General features: G+C 36.8%; 1 protein-coding gene across 1 annotated transcript in view; it reads right to left on the bottom strand.

The window, feature by feature from the left end:
* The window catches only part of ndl (serine protease nudel), a 114844-nt gene that overhangs the window by 57627 nt on the left and 40443 nt on the right, over positions 1–16774 (bottom strand). The window contains exons 4-7 of the mRNA XM_083142257.1: positions 8872–10731; positions 5910–6104; positions 917–1080; positions 137–267 (exon numbers count right to left, since the gene is read on the bottom strand). Of these exons, the coding sequence (XP_082998383.1) occupies positions 137–267; positions 917–1080; positions 5910–6104; positions 8872–10731 (2350 nt within the window). The remainder of the gene's footprint in view (positions 1–136; positions 268–916; positions 1081–5909; positions 6105–8871; positions 10732–16774) is intronic.

Here is a 16774-nt window from a genome sequence, read left to right as displayed (position 1 = left end):
ATCGGTAATTTTAACAACAAACCAATATACCAATATGCCTATATCGGCTGATATCGATAGAGTATCAAATAACTGTCCCATCCCTAATATTTCTGGCATACATGAAATTTATATAACAAAGAAAGAGAAAGCTTACTGTGACATATCGCATCCTTCTGATTGGCACGCTTCACGAGCCCAGTCTTCGGCTCCAATTAAACATGAAGGATACCAAACGCCCATCCAGTTTTCATACAAATAGCCTTGTGTATAGGAAACCATGAAATCCTGAAAGAGAATGTGTATTTCTTGTTACCGTATATTGTTTTCTTCTACCTTTCCAGGTTAATTGCAATGATGTGGATGAAAGGAAGAAATGAAATGTAGTGTGTTGATACCTTGGCCAGGATTCAAAGAGAGAACATAGGCACCTGGCCCAGAAATAAAATCTTACATAAGTTTGAGATGTAAATTTCTCATTGCACGTTATTACCTTAAATACATAAAATGTAATTTTAAGTATAGCTACACTCAATTTGAGTTGTCTGAGTTGGTGTTTTAAGTCTACTTTGTGCACAGTTAAGGCTAATCGAGACTGAACCTACAGCTTAAAGTGGGATCCAAACCTGCCTGCACCGGGTATCGAACCTGGGACCCCTTGATTACAAGGTGACGATGCTACTACTGCACCATCGAGGAGGCCCGACACTCAATTTGAATTTGCCATGTCATTTTGAAAGAAGACCCCCCCCCCCTCTCAAAAAGAAACAAAAGAAACTTGGCTTCATATTGAGAGAAAGTGGCACTCAGCACATATTCACACAACCCTACAGAGGATTATACTGTCTGTAGGTTCAGATTTCAGTCACTTCTCTACTATCTACTTATTACATCTAAGAACAATGAGAACAAGATTTAAAAAGATTTGTGTGTTCACCTGATGATTGTCAAAGAGTGATTCTGAGAGCAGGGAGCAGTCCTTTTCATCCTTCGCATTGGGGCAGTCAGGTATCCCATCACAACGCTTATTCAGAGGCATGCAAGAAGGCGTGACATCCCTCAATGTGAAGTCATCGCAACTGAATTCATTGGGTTGGCAGCCTGCAACAACAATATTTACAGAGACAGTTATAACTTCCTGTAAAGAATGAGAGGGAAATGAATTTACTTATGTGCACTGTCCCCCTTTCCTAGTGCCTGATATTGCAACACTCTTACATATTGTACCCTTTTGCAGCTAAAATTCAAGCTTGGGAAGTGGCTTTTTATGTAGTCATGCTCACCACCAAAGTTCCCATGTTCGAATCCTAGTATGTGCATGGGTGCTATTTGTGAGCTCCCTTCATCAATTTCATCACTCAACCTCATTCAAGTAATTTCTTAAATGTTTGCATAACCACAGTTCCTAATTATTACAGATACAAGATCTATGCCTTTTCAATATCTAATATATAAAAATGGATGTATGTGTATATGTATGTATGTTTGTTATGGCATAACTCTCGAAAGCCTGGAGCAATTTCAACCAAACTTGGTACACATATCACTTGGAATCTGGAAAGAAATACTGTGGGGGTAAGACACCACTGGCACCCCTAGGGGTGGGGGTGGGTAGGGGGTGACATGCAAAAATAATTTAAAACGACCGATATTATTGTGGAATCCATAGTTTTCGGGATCTCTAAGATGAATAGTGACACTATGAATGCCGTTCAACTCCAAGTTCATCACCTATCGGCATGGGGGGTGAGAGGGGGTGAAAAATAAAATGTCAGAAATGACATATATTAGCGTCGAATCCATAGTTTTCAGAGTCGTTAAGCTAATTGGCGACATTCAGGATGAAATAAAATTAGTTACATTTTCCACTATAGTTAGAATTCATTATTTTCCTGTCTAATAGAAGATTGGGATAAATAAATACTTGGGCAACGCTGGGCAATCAGCTAGTAGTGAATACATATGATGGCTAGAATTGAAGACAGAGGGTTTCCCATTGATAATCCTTCCCTTTGACTGTAAACTCCTCCATCAAAGCAAAATACATTATGTGCACTACAAGCATCAGCTCATCTCATCAACTCCCATGCTTCTATCTCTTTGATATGGTATTTCTCTTAGCTATAATCCAGAGCAAGGCCAGGGCTGCAGGCTGTGGGTAGTAACGTGCATTGTTAAAATGAGACAGCTGACGGCCATGAGGCAGTTTTTAATCAAGCGACTTGATCCCAGGGTGGATGAAAACCATGATTTTTATTTAAGAAATCATTTTTTATTATATTTTATATTTAAATCAGATTTTTTTGATTTAAATAGTTTTTTATTTTTTTTAAAAAAAATGCTTAGAATTGCTTGTATGATTTTTTGCACCATGCGTATAGTTATATGTTTTTATATAGAAAAGCTTCTTCTGGTAAAATATTTGAACAGTTTGCTTAAAGCAAATAAAAAATTACATGAAAATATATGTTTTTCTGTTTCTGATACTATATACTGAACCTACTATGGAAATGTTTGTTGAGTGTGTTAATGAAACTATAATAATTTCAGTAAATTTTATTCCAGTGAAAATAAAACATTCTGGACGTATTATATAATTGTAACTTAAAATATTTTTTATATTCTTTGTAGCTTAATTTGGGCGATTTTTTAATAATAGTTTGCAAAATATCAGCTGCCATGTTTATTTACAGTTTAACAATAATGACACTATTTACGATTTAACATGATTAGTATTTTGCATGTTATCTTTAATACTCAACCTTATTGTTAGGTAGGATTAGCCAAAAGTGGCAGAACAGAGGGGCAAATAACCAAAATAACAGGTAAAGATGGACAAACATATTAAAATCGGACTCAGCTGTACCAGAATAATAAAATAAACTGGACTAAACACAAAGGTCCAAGCTTTCATTCCCTTCTCAGAGCAGTGGCGGATCCAGAACTTACAGTTGGAAGGGGTGAATTTCAATCAGGTTCCTCACCTCACCAAGAATCATTTCTAACCTACACTAACCCAGTTTTATGTAAACAATATATCACACTGTGAAAAGGAACCAAGTTGACTTCCATGTTCTAGAGATTATTGTTTCTTTGCAAAAATAGGAGTCCAGGTCCGGAATAGATGGTTACTATTGTATGTTGTTATCTTACTTCATTGCCATGGCAACCAATTGTCTCAAGGAATCTCGGGTTCGATCCCCTTTCAAGGTACAGGGTGAACAAAGTTAGTAATAAGTTGTGTTTTTATACAGCGTATATTGATACACCTGTAGATTGAATTGTATTTTCTGAAAATATGCTGTATAAAGAAACAAACTATCGAAGTACTAATTGAGGTGAGTGTACACTGCACAGAGGTTCAGATGCAAATTTAAACTGTAGGTCCAGTTCTGATTAGCCTATCTGAGCATAAAGTTGATTTAAATCAAACTTTAAAAAATATTCTCGAACCTATTAAACTTGGTGATAAAAGACAGAACATTTGAGTCTTCAAATATACAATAGGCACAATAATACAGGGTGTCCGGGCTTCAGGTAAACAAAAAGAACATGCTATAACTTTCGAACGAATTGATAGAAATGTGCAAGCAAATACTCATTCGATAGGAAATATCTTCAAGATTTAATAGCCAACATGGCAACACTGCAACTGCCACGCTGCATGCTGCATATGGGAAATTGCAAAATGGTTAGGTATCGGAGCGCGCTTGCTTACTTTGTTATTCATGATCCGTTACAAGTGTTCAGCGGCATGTCAGAATGGAATGGAATGTGGATCTTCCCACATGCAAAAGCATTTACGAGTGGGACAAGACTCTAAAGGAAACCGGCAGTTTGCTGTCTCGTGCAGGGAAGTATCCGAAGAAGCACGTAACTGAAGAGTCAAACGTGTGCGGGACTCATTCTGCAGGAGTCCACGGAAGTCGGTAAGACAGGCAAGTAACTAGGGATTCCTCGTTCAACAGTAGACGATATTGTCCACAAACGTCTCCGTTTGCATGCGTACAAAGTGCAACTGCTGCAACACCTTAAGCCAGATGAACCACAGAAGAGAAAAGACTTCGCTGTCAATGCTGACCCGGATTGAAGAAGATGAAAATTTTCCTGGTGTTTTTTAGTGAGTCCACCTTCCATGTTTGTGGTAAGGTAAATCGGTATAATTGTCGTGTGTGGGGTAGTGAGAATCCTCACCAGCTGATGGAATATGAAAGGGATACACTGAAAATTAATGTCTGGTTAGGACTGCATAAGAAGGGCGTGGTAGGACCTTTTCTTTTTTCATAAAGCCTACAGTGACTGGACAGGTCTACCTAGACATGTTTGAGAACTTTGTACTTCCTCAGACACCTCCTGATTTTCTTTTCCAGCAGGATGGGGCCCCTCCTCACTATCACAGAGATGTCACAGCGTTGCTCAATCGGACATTTCGGGAACAGTGGATTGGATGAGGTGGGCCGATTCCTTGGCCCCCAAGATCCCCAGATTTGACGCCATTAGACTTTTTTGCTTGGGGATTAATTAAGGACATTATGTACCAAACAAAAATTCGAAATGTGGCAGATTTGAGAGAACTTATCAATAATGCAGTTCAGCTTATAATGCCCCAAATGCTTGTCAATGTGTGGCAAGAGGTAGATTATCATTTTGATTTCTGTACAGCTACAAATGGTGCTCATATTGAGATTTATTGACACATGAACACTTTCAGCTATTCTTCTACGATTATGAACAGTTCATACATAGTTTCCTTTCATTATTTGTAACTTGTAACATGGCTGCTTAAGAAATTCTGCTCTTTTCATTTGTATACCTAACGATTTTGCAATTTCCCATCATGCAGCGTAGCAGTTGCAGTGTTGCCATGTTGGCTATAAAATCTTGAAGATACTTCCTATTGAATGAGTATTTGCTTGCACATTTCTATCAATTCGTTCGAAAGTTATAGCATGTTCTTTTTGTTTATCTGAGGCCCGGACACCCTGTATATCCAAAAAAAGAAACTGGCAGTTGGGAGGGGTGATGGCCATCAGCCTCCCCGTAGATCAGGTTCATTATCAGAGTTGATTTTATGAAAGCAGATTTCGGAAGGTATCAACAAGTAGATTTGAAAAACCCATAGTTTCAGATACCACTAGTAATGATGGTATCTGATGTATTTATTGTTTTATACGTACTGATGACGATACTCATACAATTTCTACTGGTGCAGATATCAGTACTTGAAAACTGTAACAATTCGTAGTAGTTCAGAATATTTATAAATTTAGTTTAGCGTAATATTTCCATTGGAATTATAAAATATTCACAACCGCACATTGTTTAATCACAAAACCCATTTATCCCCACAATGCTTTTGGAAAGTAATCAGTCAGTATCAGTGATTAATTCTTACCAATACTTTCCGATACCAATACATTGGTGCCAAGCTCCATGGTCAAGTGGTTAGCACATCATGCAAAGATGCCAGGGAACCCAGGTTTCGTATCCCAGCCTGAGCATGGGTGTCATTTGCGAGTCTCTCTTCATCAATTTAATCATATCATCACTCATCATCATCTTCACAATTAGCCAAAAAGGGGCAGAAAAGTGAAGTAAAATAAACCAAATCAATCAGCCAATACATTGGTATCAATATCGGATCAGCCTTATTCATTACATTATTATTGTTAGAGAAGTTTTATACTGAAACCTTGACTTTACATTTTTCAGGGAATCAAGTTGAAAATTTATATTGCAGGAAAATGTTATAGTATTTCCTATATTGGGACCATGGAGGTTGAATGTATAATGTGGGAAAATATAAAACAATGGGGAATGTAAAATAGGGGTTCCACTGTATACGTTTATTTAGCTTGGAAACGTAAAAATGTACCACTACACCACATATTCTCCCCTAAAACAATATTCTTGTGAATGCATTAACTTACCAAAGCAACCCAGCTCGTCGTCTCCAGTAGGGCAATCGAAGTAGCCGTCACAGAGCTTTCCTTTCTCCACCCTCTCCTTACAGGTGCAGTGGTGTTCGTCACTCACGTCTGGGCAGTCAACCTCACCATTGCACCATTGGGAATGTTTCAAGCACCATGAACCATCTGCACAAACTTTCTGTCCCACAGGGCATGCTAAAGTAGGCGGAAGAACCATATAATGTATACTTGTTGTCTTGTTTGCAATTAGCACAATTTCTTGTTTACTGAAGAAACTTTTTGGTACAATGTTTCGATAGCTATTATAAATAAACAAAATACAGGGATCTTGAGGAGTATTCACTGAATTGTAGTGAAATCTCAGCGATACAAGCGCATGAAAAGTATAAGTGACAACCAATTCTTGAAAGGTGTTTAAAATAACACCTTTAGTGAAGCTTCAGGACAGAATAGATCAGGTACAGATGAGATGGTTCAGAGCACATGAAATGGATGGGTGCAGAGAGACTGCCTGTAGGAGTTAACAATGCACAAGGAGGGGAGACCAAGATGTCGGTGGAAAGAGCAGAAAGTGGGGAGTGTTAGGAGAAGAGGACAAGATTGGAACACTGTGGAAAGAGGAGTGGTGGAAGACCAGAAGAAAATGGAGAGGCTTGACTTCTATGCCAAATCAGCCAGAGGCAGGAAATGGTGAAGGATGATGATGATGATGATGTTAAAAATAACAGTGCATGTTGATATAATGTAAAGCAATGCATATTTTGTTATGAAATGAGAAAAGAAAAGTTGTACCTATTATGTCAAACAGAATTAACCAGTTTCAAATAGAAAACAAACATTTTCTCTCCTATCTCTGATATAAATACAGCATGCAACAAAAGTCCGGGAACACTTTAAAAAATTTATTGTAGCCAAACGAGTAGCATTACAAAGTAACAAAAGTACATCATTTCAAAGAGTAAAGTTGCAAGTTTTTTTCTCATTGCAGGTGATACGTGTAGTTCCATATATCGTCACTAGGTGGTGTCATAATCAAGATGGCACTTTCTGGAGCTGGTCTTTGTCTTGAGGATATAACTTTTGCACTAACTGTAGTCTGTATGGTTTCATGTTTAATTTTTTTATGCAAAAAAACGCCACACAGTCATTGTTGACATTTCCAACTCTCGTGAAGCTCTGCTTATAGAGCAGACCACTTCTCTTCTTGACACACAAACACCCAGTTTCAACAAACTTTACATGCCAATTGTAGATTGCCTTCCTGGTTGGTGCTGCTTTCCCATACTTCATCCTAAATTTTCGTTGGACATCCGTTGCACACTCTGTTTTGACAAATTCTAGCACGCAGAAAGCCTTCTCAGTTCCAGAAAGCGCCATCTTGATTATGACATCACCTAGCGACGATATATGGAACTACACGTAACACCTGCAATGAGAAAAAACTTACAACTTTACTCTTTAAAATGATGTACTTTGTAATGCTACTCGTTTGGCTACAATTATTTTTTTAAAGTGTTCCCGGACTTTCGTTACATGCTGTATATCAGGTATCACTAGAAAAGAAAAATCTAATTGCTAATTGGAGAAAATATTTTACTTTTGGCCAATCAGAATATATGTTTAGTGTAGCTAATTCAATGCTAATGCTTGCTTATCTTAGTTGATGTTTACATCTTGGAAAAGGGTGAATGTAGATATGTGCTGATAAACTTGCATTAAAAGTATCATTACTGTCCATCCACATGTATTTTTTAGTCTTTTTTATAGTTTTATTTCACCATGCCATATGGAACTGTTATGAAATATGATGTGGAGAAAAATGTACAAGTGGAATATATTAATATTGTAGTGAAAGAAAACAGAAACATGAGAAAAAAGACTGAATTTTGTAGATCAAAATATAAGCCTAAAAAACTAGCACATTTGTGTGTTCCTGGTTTAGAACATATTTTGTAACGCATACTATATATTCACCTATATCTTTGCCTGCAGTAGATGCTCTACCAGCATCATTCTCTGTATAAAGTACTGCTTACTCAATGACACCTGACTTAGTACTTTTTAGACAATGTCCACAGACAAATGCACTTTTTTTTGTTCCATCCACTGGATACACCTATTGTATGAATTGTCAGGAGAAGCATGGTTATTAGTTGCTAAAGCTTCAAATAATTCAATCTTAATTTTACTTGCAATTTGATTAATCTGACAGTGTGTATATTTGTATTCCACATGGCAATCTCAGAATTTCTGGTAGTAAATACCTTTGTAAGTTGACTGTTATTGAAAAAATAATAAAAAGTTGAATTGATTACTATTTTTTTTATTTCTTTGTTATGGAGGCAAAATACATGTTCCAAAACTGGAAAATGAAATTCAGTAGTTTTTAAAAATAATTTAGACAGATAAATTATAACTCAAACATGTTCTGGTAATGTTCAATAATCAGATAAAACAAGTTTTTGATAACATTCAAGATTCACATTAAATAAATTCTGATAACATTCAATAATCAGATTAAACAAGATCTGATAATATTCAATAATCAGATTAAACAAGTTCTGATAACATTCAAGAGTCAGATTAAACAAGTTCTGATAACATTCAAGAGTCAGATTAAACAAGCTCTGATAACATTCAAGAATCAGATTAAACAAGATCTGATAACATTGAAGAATCAGATTAAGCAAGTTCTGGATTGCTTGTAAACTACTGTACACAATTCTTCAATTTTATACATGAACTGTCCTTACAAACACAAATTTTATGCACAGTAATTGTCATTATTATATAAATCTAACATTTCTAAATCATAAAATAAACTCAAATGACAAAATCGTGTATATTTTGTAGTTAGTAAGTTACAGAATAATATTTTCAGTAAAATGATTGTTAAGTTTATGGATAAATAAATATGTCACTAAGCAGCTGATGTTCATAGATGATTATCAGTGATTCTTACCTTGCCCTGAAGAATCAGATCTGGCTTTTGACCCTGAAGTTCCGTGGTGACCTTCAGTTAAGTGATTGTGTGGCTTTTCTTCATGTTTATGATCACTGTGTTTACCATGAGAGGTGTTAAGTGACTTTTCAAGTGGAGACTGTGTCAATGCTTCTAAACGTAAACTCTTTGCTGACTTTCCTGTTGCCGACAATGGAGGAAGAGTTAACGGCAGCTGCCCTGGGTCAAGCTGGAATGGGACTGGTGAAGGATAAAAGAAGCAGTTCTTTACAAGAGGATGATTTTTATCTGTTGTCGAGTCTACGGGTTGCTCGTCTGTCGATGCTCTTTTCTGTTGCAGATCTTGCCCTAAGGAGAATTGCGAAAGAAGATGAAGTAGTTGAGGAAATGCCTGGATACCTGAAGCAGCATCGGAAGGCAATGGACCATTTCCAGCATGTGTCGGTACTGGTGGGACCGGGCTCAGGAAGCAGATTGGGTACACAAGCCACGGTGATGGTAGATTGTCCCCATGTGGTTTCGTCTCGTCTGTCGTCCCAATGCTTTCAGCGTGTGTCTGCGGCTGCTGTATCACAACGACTGCTGGATGATCCTCGTAAGCAATCTGATCCTCTGGGAATAGTTTTATGTTGCCGTCAGGAAGCATAACAGCTTCCTCAAAATGTGTCTGTTCTTTCACAGGTGAAAGGTAAGCTACAGGGTACTGCTGGAATGTTGGGTCATATGCAGTTGGAATTTGCTGATAGTTCACTGCACTTCCTGATTCAGGAGATAAGGTTAGTACTACAACTGTCTTTTGATACTCATCACCCTCTGCAACAGGATCTTCAACGTATGCTTGAAATGAAGGTGCAGCAGGTATGTGAAGTTGATCCTTTACGATTGGCTTTTCATCCTGCTGTACATGGTCAGTGGTTGCCGTGGCAACTTCTTTAGCAGGTTGATACTGATATACACCCAGTAGATCATACACTTTTCCAGGGTCCTTGGCGGTAATGACTACAGCATTAGGTGGAAGTTGTTCACTTCTTGGAACGGAAAGATCTTTTGAGTTTGTAGAATGGTTTGTAGGTTTCTCATCAGGTTTTGGTACATCGGATTCTTTCCCTTTTCGATTTGTTTCCTCTGGCTTCTTAAAAAATGTAGACATTCCCATATCTTTTACTTTTTTCTGTGTTACGTTGGGAGGAGAACTTGGTTTATCATGAGCCAATGGAGTTTTAGTGGAATTCTTATGTTCGGGATCAGCAGAAACTATTTTTTCTACTTTATCAGAGCTGTTTGTTGCAGGTGAGGTGGACGTTTTATTTACACTGACATCATCAGCAGCACGTGCTTCAGATTTTGTGTGATTCGGACGAGCTGTTACCCCCGACAAAGCCTCCAAAAGCAATTTGGCTGTCGAAGGGGAAGGCGTATTAGCTTTACTTTCCATCCTTGGAAAGTCACCAGCTTCTGAGCTTGAAACAATAACTTGCTTCAAATCCTCAAGCTTCTGCTCAATCCGTTCCATCCGTTGTTGCAAGCTGCATGCTATTTCGACGCAATTCTTCTTTCCTTCGCTGTCTTCTCCACACGATCTGCACATCCTCTGTCTCCCCTTTGAGTCATAAAACCCAAGGACCTTCTCAAATTTACTCAATGCACCTATGGAGTTTGCTTTGATGATGTGTCGCTTGTCGCGAGGTTTGGTGACAGGAATGCGGAATATTTCAAGCTTGGTTTCAGGAGATGTGGCAATGTTCTCAAACAAAGGTTCCACTCGTGATGCAACTGGCGATTCCAAATCATTGTGAGTTTCAGCAGTGGTGACAACATCAATTTCAATGTCTGACTTTTTCCAGCTATAAGTATGGTCCCCTGAAATAAAATGCCTTTTTAGTGAAAATCAAGATGGACTGCAAGGAAAATTAAATGCAGACAAATTTTTCAAGTAATGGTCAATGGAATGTTCTTTTAAAAAAATGCATTTGGATAGTGTGATTGAAGTTTCAGAACTGCAGATATGAAGAGAGAAAAATTGAGGATTTAGTTATTTGCAAGAAAAAAGAAGTACACAAAGAGATGACTGATATGCGCAATTAGCAAACTACTACTTCAATAGTGAATACGCATTACATTTCCATATTTATCAAAGAAAATTATTGATAATACAAAACAAAATTCACCTCATTTATTTGAAATATTGTTTAGGTTATAATTCAATCAATTTTGACAAATTAATTCATGCAATTCTATAGTAAATACATAATTATGCCATTTTTCTCTATTAGGTGGAATATTAATCTGAAAGTACATTTTAAAACACAAATGAGTTAAGGCTCAGTTGGACCTTTGGCTGATGGCTGGACAGTTGTTTCTTAATTTCCCTCTCCTTTAAAAAAAAACACTATGATATTCCGTAATCTGAAAAATTACGTATGCTTAGAATTTATTCTTGTACATTCACGTGAATCTTCGTGTGGTTTGCTTTGACTCTTGTCTAGATATTATCAATAGTTTAATAGACTTATGTAGTCACAAAACTATTGAAAATATCTAGGTAATAGTGAAAGTAAAACACAGAGATTCACGTGAATGTTCTAGAAGGAACACTAAGGATATGTAATTTTTCACACTTCAGAATATCATAGTGTTTTTTTCGAAAAGAGAGGGAAATTCAAAAACAGCTGCTCTTGTGTTGGGCAAAGGTCCCGCCAAGCCTTAAAATCACCGACGATGCACATATCACTGAATCTTCCCTCATGTTATCTTTTCTAAAGGTTGCTTTGATCATTTTATTTCTAGCATCCCTCAAAGAACACAAAAAGAAAAAAAATCAGGTATGGTACTAAATCTAAATTTAAATTTAGCAAGAAAATGCTTTATTTTAATTGCTTTTAAATATGATATGGTAGATTATGGGTAATCAAGGTGTTCCACACTTCACCTCCCAATGAAGGTTCATTGCACAATTGTTTCAATCCCATTTTAACTGAGTTCAATCCTGAGGACTTAAAGCAAACTCTCGCAAATATTTTGACAAAACTGAAAATGAAGTTTTTTTGGGGGGGGGGAACTATTTTATCTTAATTTTGTACCCTAACAAGCCTTTCTTCTCAATTGAATCAGTCACATGAACAACGTTGTAATCAAAAGTTTTGATGACAGAGACGTAAAGTTGGAGAAAAATTGTTTTTGGCTTCAATGACATTTCATAGAGAAAGCAACATGGCTGATTGTTTTGCTGTTTTTGCGGCATTTGGTTTCTGTTCGATACAACATTGTCCTTGTGACCCATTCAATTCACTTCTTCCCCCTGTGTGCTTATTAACTTTCATTTTTAAGAATTAAATTTTGATTATTTGGTAACATTTGTTCCTTTAAGCACATACTGAATGTTTATTCACTATTTGAGATGAAAATATATTATGGTTATATATTGATTAAGAAACTGTTTGCAAATGGCAACAATACTTCTTGAATTGATTTAACACGTTAACTGCCATATGAGTTGTACTTAACACATGCTAGTTTTAAGGCTGGAGCCTCTTGAAGCGTATTTGATTCATACATTTCTTTATCTTGAGAGCCTCATGGTTCACAGGCAACTCGCGCTATCATGCTATACCATACATGTTATGCCAAGAGTGACCCTGTGGACAAAATTTTGCAAATAGTTCGTGAAAATCTTATTTAGTGATGATGTTATTGTTACAATTAATATGAACAATTTAGAAAGTGTGAATCAAATTAATAAATGTACATTAACTTCTTTCCTATTTATTTTTGCCCTTTAATTTCACTTAAATCTGACAAGTAAACAAAAAAACATTTTCCCTCAAACTGTTTTCAAGTTTTTCCAATTGTGTGTATGGCGATGAATTTTTGCTGGCCAGCTCCTCGAACAATATCAGTACAATAGTAAATGGCAGAGTCATGTTGCAAATAACAAAAGACTCAATGCTCAGGAAAAAGCAACAAGCAACAAATCGATATTTTTGATTTTTTTTTAAAAAAACAAGCTAAAAATTGCTGGTATGGTTTTTGGCACCATACATATAATTATTTTTTTTTTTTTTTACAGAAGGGCTTTTTCGAGTAAACAGCTCTGTAAAATATTTGAATAGTTTGATTAAAGCAAATAAAGAAATACATGTAAATATACATTTTTCTGTCTCTGATACTATATATGTATATGAACCTGTGGCATAGAGGCCGCCCCTGCAATGTGGGGGAGGGGGGGCAGAGGTGCAAGGGCCCTGCAATGTGCTTATGAAATTTTATATAATCGCAGAAATTCTAGTGTCACTTACAAAAAAAAAGTATTTACGATAGAGAAACATGGTTCCCAGTAACAACAAATGACGATGTCTGCAATAATAAGCAGTGACGTATTGTCTCAGCCAGAGGGGTCCAGGTAACTTGTCATATGGGTCTCCTCCGAAATTCAGAATTACCACAGATGGCCATCGATAGGAAAATATTCCACATCTCATACCTATATAGCTACATAGTTTGTCGTAAATGTAGTGTAGTGTGTTAATTGTCTGCAGTTATGAATCCAGTAGAAAGATTCAGTTGCTCAACCATTCGATTCCTTATTGCTACACAATGAACATGTGACATTTAAAATGTAACTTCAAGGGGGTCCCAAGTCTTTTCATTTTGAAAACAAAAAAAAAGTTAAATGAATTTCCCACATTATCCACACCTGTTACGTTTTACTTCAAAGGGGCCCAAAAACTCAGTAGGAGGTGGAGCCCAGGGGCAATTATCACTTTAAGGGCCATTGTCTCCACCTCTGCCACACAGTGTATACAGCGTACAAGTTAAATGTGATCATTATTTTGTGTCATTTTATAAAGTTAATTTTTCTTACATATTGAAATTTTGTAGACATTTCTGTGGAACTAGTTTTTTCCCCCAATGTGTCATGATTTTGTGATCTGCAGTGTTAGAAGTGAAAATTCCTAGCTGTGAATTTCCTTGTTCGATTGATTTGCTTTATTTTACTTCACTTTTTGTGCCACTTTTGGCTAATTTGCGAAGATGGAGATGAGTGATGACATGATGAAATTGATTATTGGACACTCACAAACATCTATGCCCAGTCCGTGAATTGAACCCTGGTGTCACAGCGTGATGTGCTACCACTCTGCCATGTGGCAGGCTTTTCTTGTTCAAGATTGGGGATAAAATGAAGGATCCTTGTGTGGATCAACTTGAAGACTATGAAGCAGGTGGAGGAGGAAGCTTATGCACATTCAAGCATTGATGATCTATTAATAATAAACGGTTCTTGTTTCATGAAATAGTTTTTATAAGAAGTATGTGATCAATAGTCTATCAAAAAGATGTGGCAGCGTTAGAATTATGAATAATAATATTGAGGTCCATTAACACCAAAATTAAACACAGTGTCTGTGTTAACTTTTGGGGGGGGGGAGGGAGGAGGAGGGTTCAGTCCTTCCATTTCACTAACTGACAAAATTTCAGTGAATAGAGTCCCATTGCAGCTTTATATCTCTCTCAAGACTAGAATCCTCAGCTATTTCTTCGTAGCAGAATTCAATTGACCTTGTGATGTTAGGTCACCATGGACAATCTAGAGGTCCTGTTCAACCCCCTTAACTGAAGAGTATGGGGGTTGCTTGAGTATATTGCTCACTATTAGTAACAGAAGGCTAATGCGAGCGACTCTTACGTTAAAGCTTGGTCTGGCAGAGCCAGGCGATGGCTTGAGCACTTCAAAGTCCAAAAGAGGAGTATTATAATATCTGTGTATTACATGTAACCTCATGAAAAATATATTTCAAGCAAAAAAATATAAAAGATCATGAACAAAATATTTGGCTGCGGGAAGCTTCCCTCTCTTACAAAAAAAAATTCCTGGCTGTGCCGCTGTGCTGAATTGAGAAAATATTTTCAGATTCTTCTTTCAGTTATTTATCAGAGATTCAGATCACCCTGATTTAGTTTCAAGAAGGTACTACACAGATACATAAGTCGATAACAAAAAATGGGAAGGTAGAGTATTTTGGGTAAAAGTTAATTTATTGTACAACAACGGGGGAGGGAGGAGGGACCAGCTAACTATTGTATGTCCGTCGCACTCTGGCATCAATTTTTTTGTAACTAAGGCGGCCCCCAATATTGTGATTGCAGGGCCTGCCCTATGCCCTATGCCACTGATATGAACCTACTATGGAAATGTTTCTTGAGTGTGTTATGACACTATAATACATAATTTCACTAACTTTTCTTCCAGTGAAAATAAAACATTCTGGATGTACTCTATAATTGTACGAGGGTGAATCAAATATAAACAAATTTCTTTCACATGGCCAGGGAAAGTGTAGTGCAGCCTTGTGGCATTGAGGTGCTGATGGCAGGGGTGTATAGCGTGTGTTCCCTCCCTGGAGTCTTGCCAACTCTACACATCAGTCAGTAGCATGACGACTGAGCAAGAGATACGCCCGTCCGTTGCGCAACGCATCATTATCACATTACTTACAAAAGAAGGGGTAAAAGAGGCTGAAATTTTGATAAGACTTATCGAAGACTTCGAACTCAGTTTGGGGAGTCCATCCTTTCAAAGACCCGTGCTTATAAATGGCACAGCATTTTTTGGGAGGACAAGAAACTGTGGAAAATGAAAGACATCAATGGTGGCCAAGGACAAGCGTCACTCAGGAAAACATTCAGGCTGTTCAGGACCTTACTGAAGGTGACCGTCGCTTGAGAGTGAGTGAAATTTCTTTTGCAGTGGGCATAAGCTATGGCAGTGCTCATGCGATCATTTTTGACAACTTGGGCTACCGAAAAATCTCTTCAAGATGGCTTCCACACCTCCTCACTGAGGAAAGAAAAATGTTAGACTTGAAATCTTCAAAAGGTTCCTGGCTCGTTATGAGAGAAAATGGGATGAGTCCAGACTTATCCTCCTGTGACTACCATCTGTTTGGGTCACTGAAAGAAGCACTGGGGTTTAAGCATTTTGAGCATGATGCAGGAGTGGAGGAGTTTGTGTTCAAATAGCTGCGCACACGTCCGTCAACTTTCTGGGATAATGGGATTGCCAAACTCCCTATCCACTGCAAAAGTGTATTTCAGTTGCAGGGAACTATGTAGAAAAGTAATGCATTTGTTATTTGTATTTTGTTTCAATAAATTATGAAAAATACATTCCCGTTTATGTTTGATTCACCCTCGTAACTTAAAATATTTTTTAAGTCTTTGTAGCTGAATTTTGGCAATGCTTTAATGATAGTTTGCAGTTAAACGACAATGACACTATTTATGGTTTAAGATGATTATTATTATTTTGTATAATATTCTACACAAAATGTTTGCTATTTTTGCCTATAAAAATTATTGAATTTTAAATCAAGAGAATTTAAGTGTTTTTTACAGTTTACATATTACATTTCTTTTCGTATGAGCTTCACCTCATCAATACATATATTTTCTCCCTTTTCTTTTTTTAGAGCCTAATAAACACTATTAAATGATTATGAAATTAATGTACTTTCACCAAAAGTGATTCTCATATCTACAAAATCCTTGTGTACATTATTCTGCAAATTATTTATTTAAAGTGAATTAAATCGAGATTTAAATCAACCTGATTTTAATCAATGCACCTTGAAATATTCTGATGTAATTCTTCAATATGTTAAAGAATAATCCTAGGTGAATTGATGCATATAACTGGAGTTGAATGCTTATATCAATATTTTGAACAACTTTTCTTACAATTTTCAAGCATTGGTATTCATTGCAATCAAAATTTCGTCATCTGCATGGGCATCAGATAAGGTGATACCAGCTCAGTCATACTAAAAACACAATTCACACTTAATCTGAGAATATGTGTGTATAAAATAATGCTAGTTGAACACTTATCTTCAAATACTACAAA

This window comes from Lepisma saccharinum, chromosome 20 (assembly GCF_977018435.1).
Source record: "Lepisma saccharinum chromosome 20, izLepSacc3.1, whole genome shotgun sequence".
Lineage (NCBI taxonomy): Eukaryota > Metazoa > Arthropoda > Insecta > Zygentoma > Lepismatidae > Lepisma > Lepisma saccharinum.
This window is presented reverse-complemented; position numbering and strand designations above follow the sequence as displayed.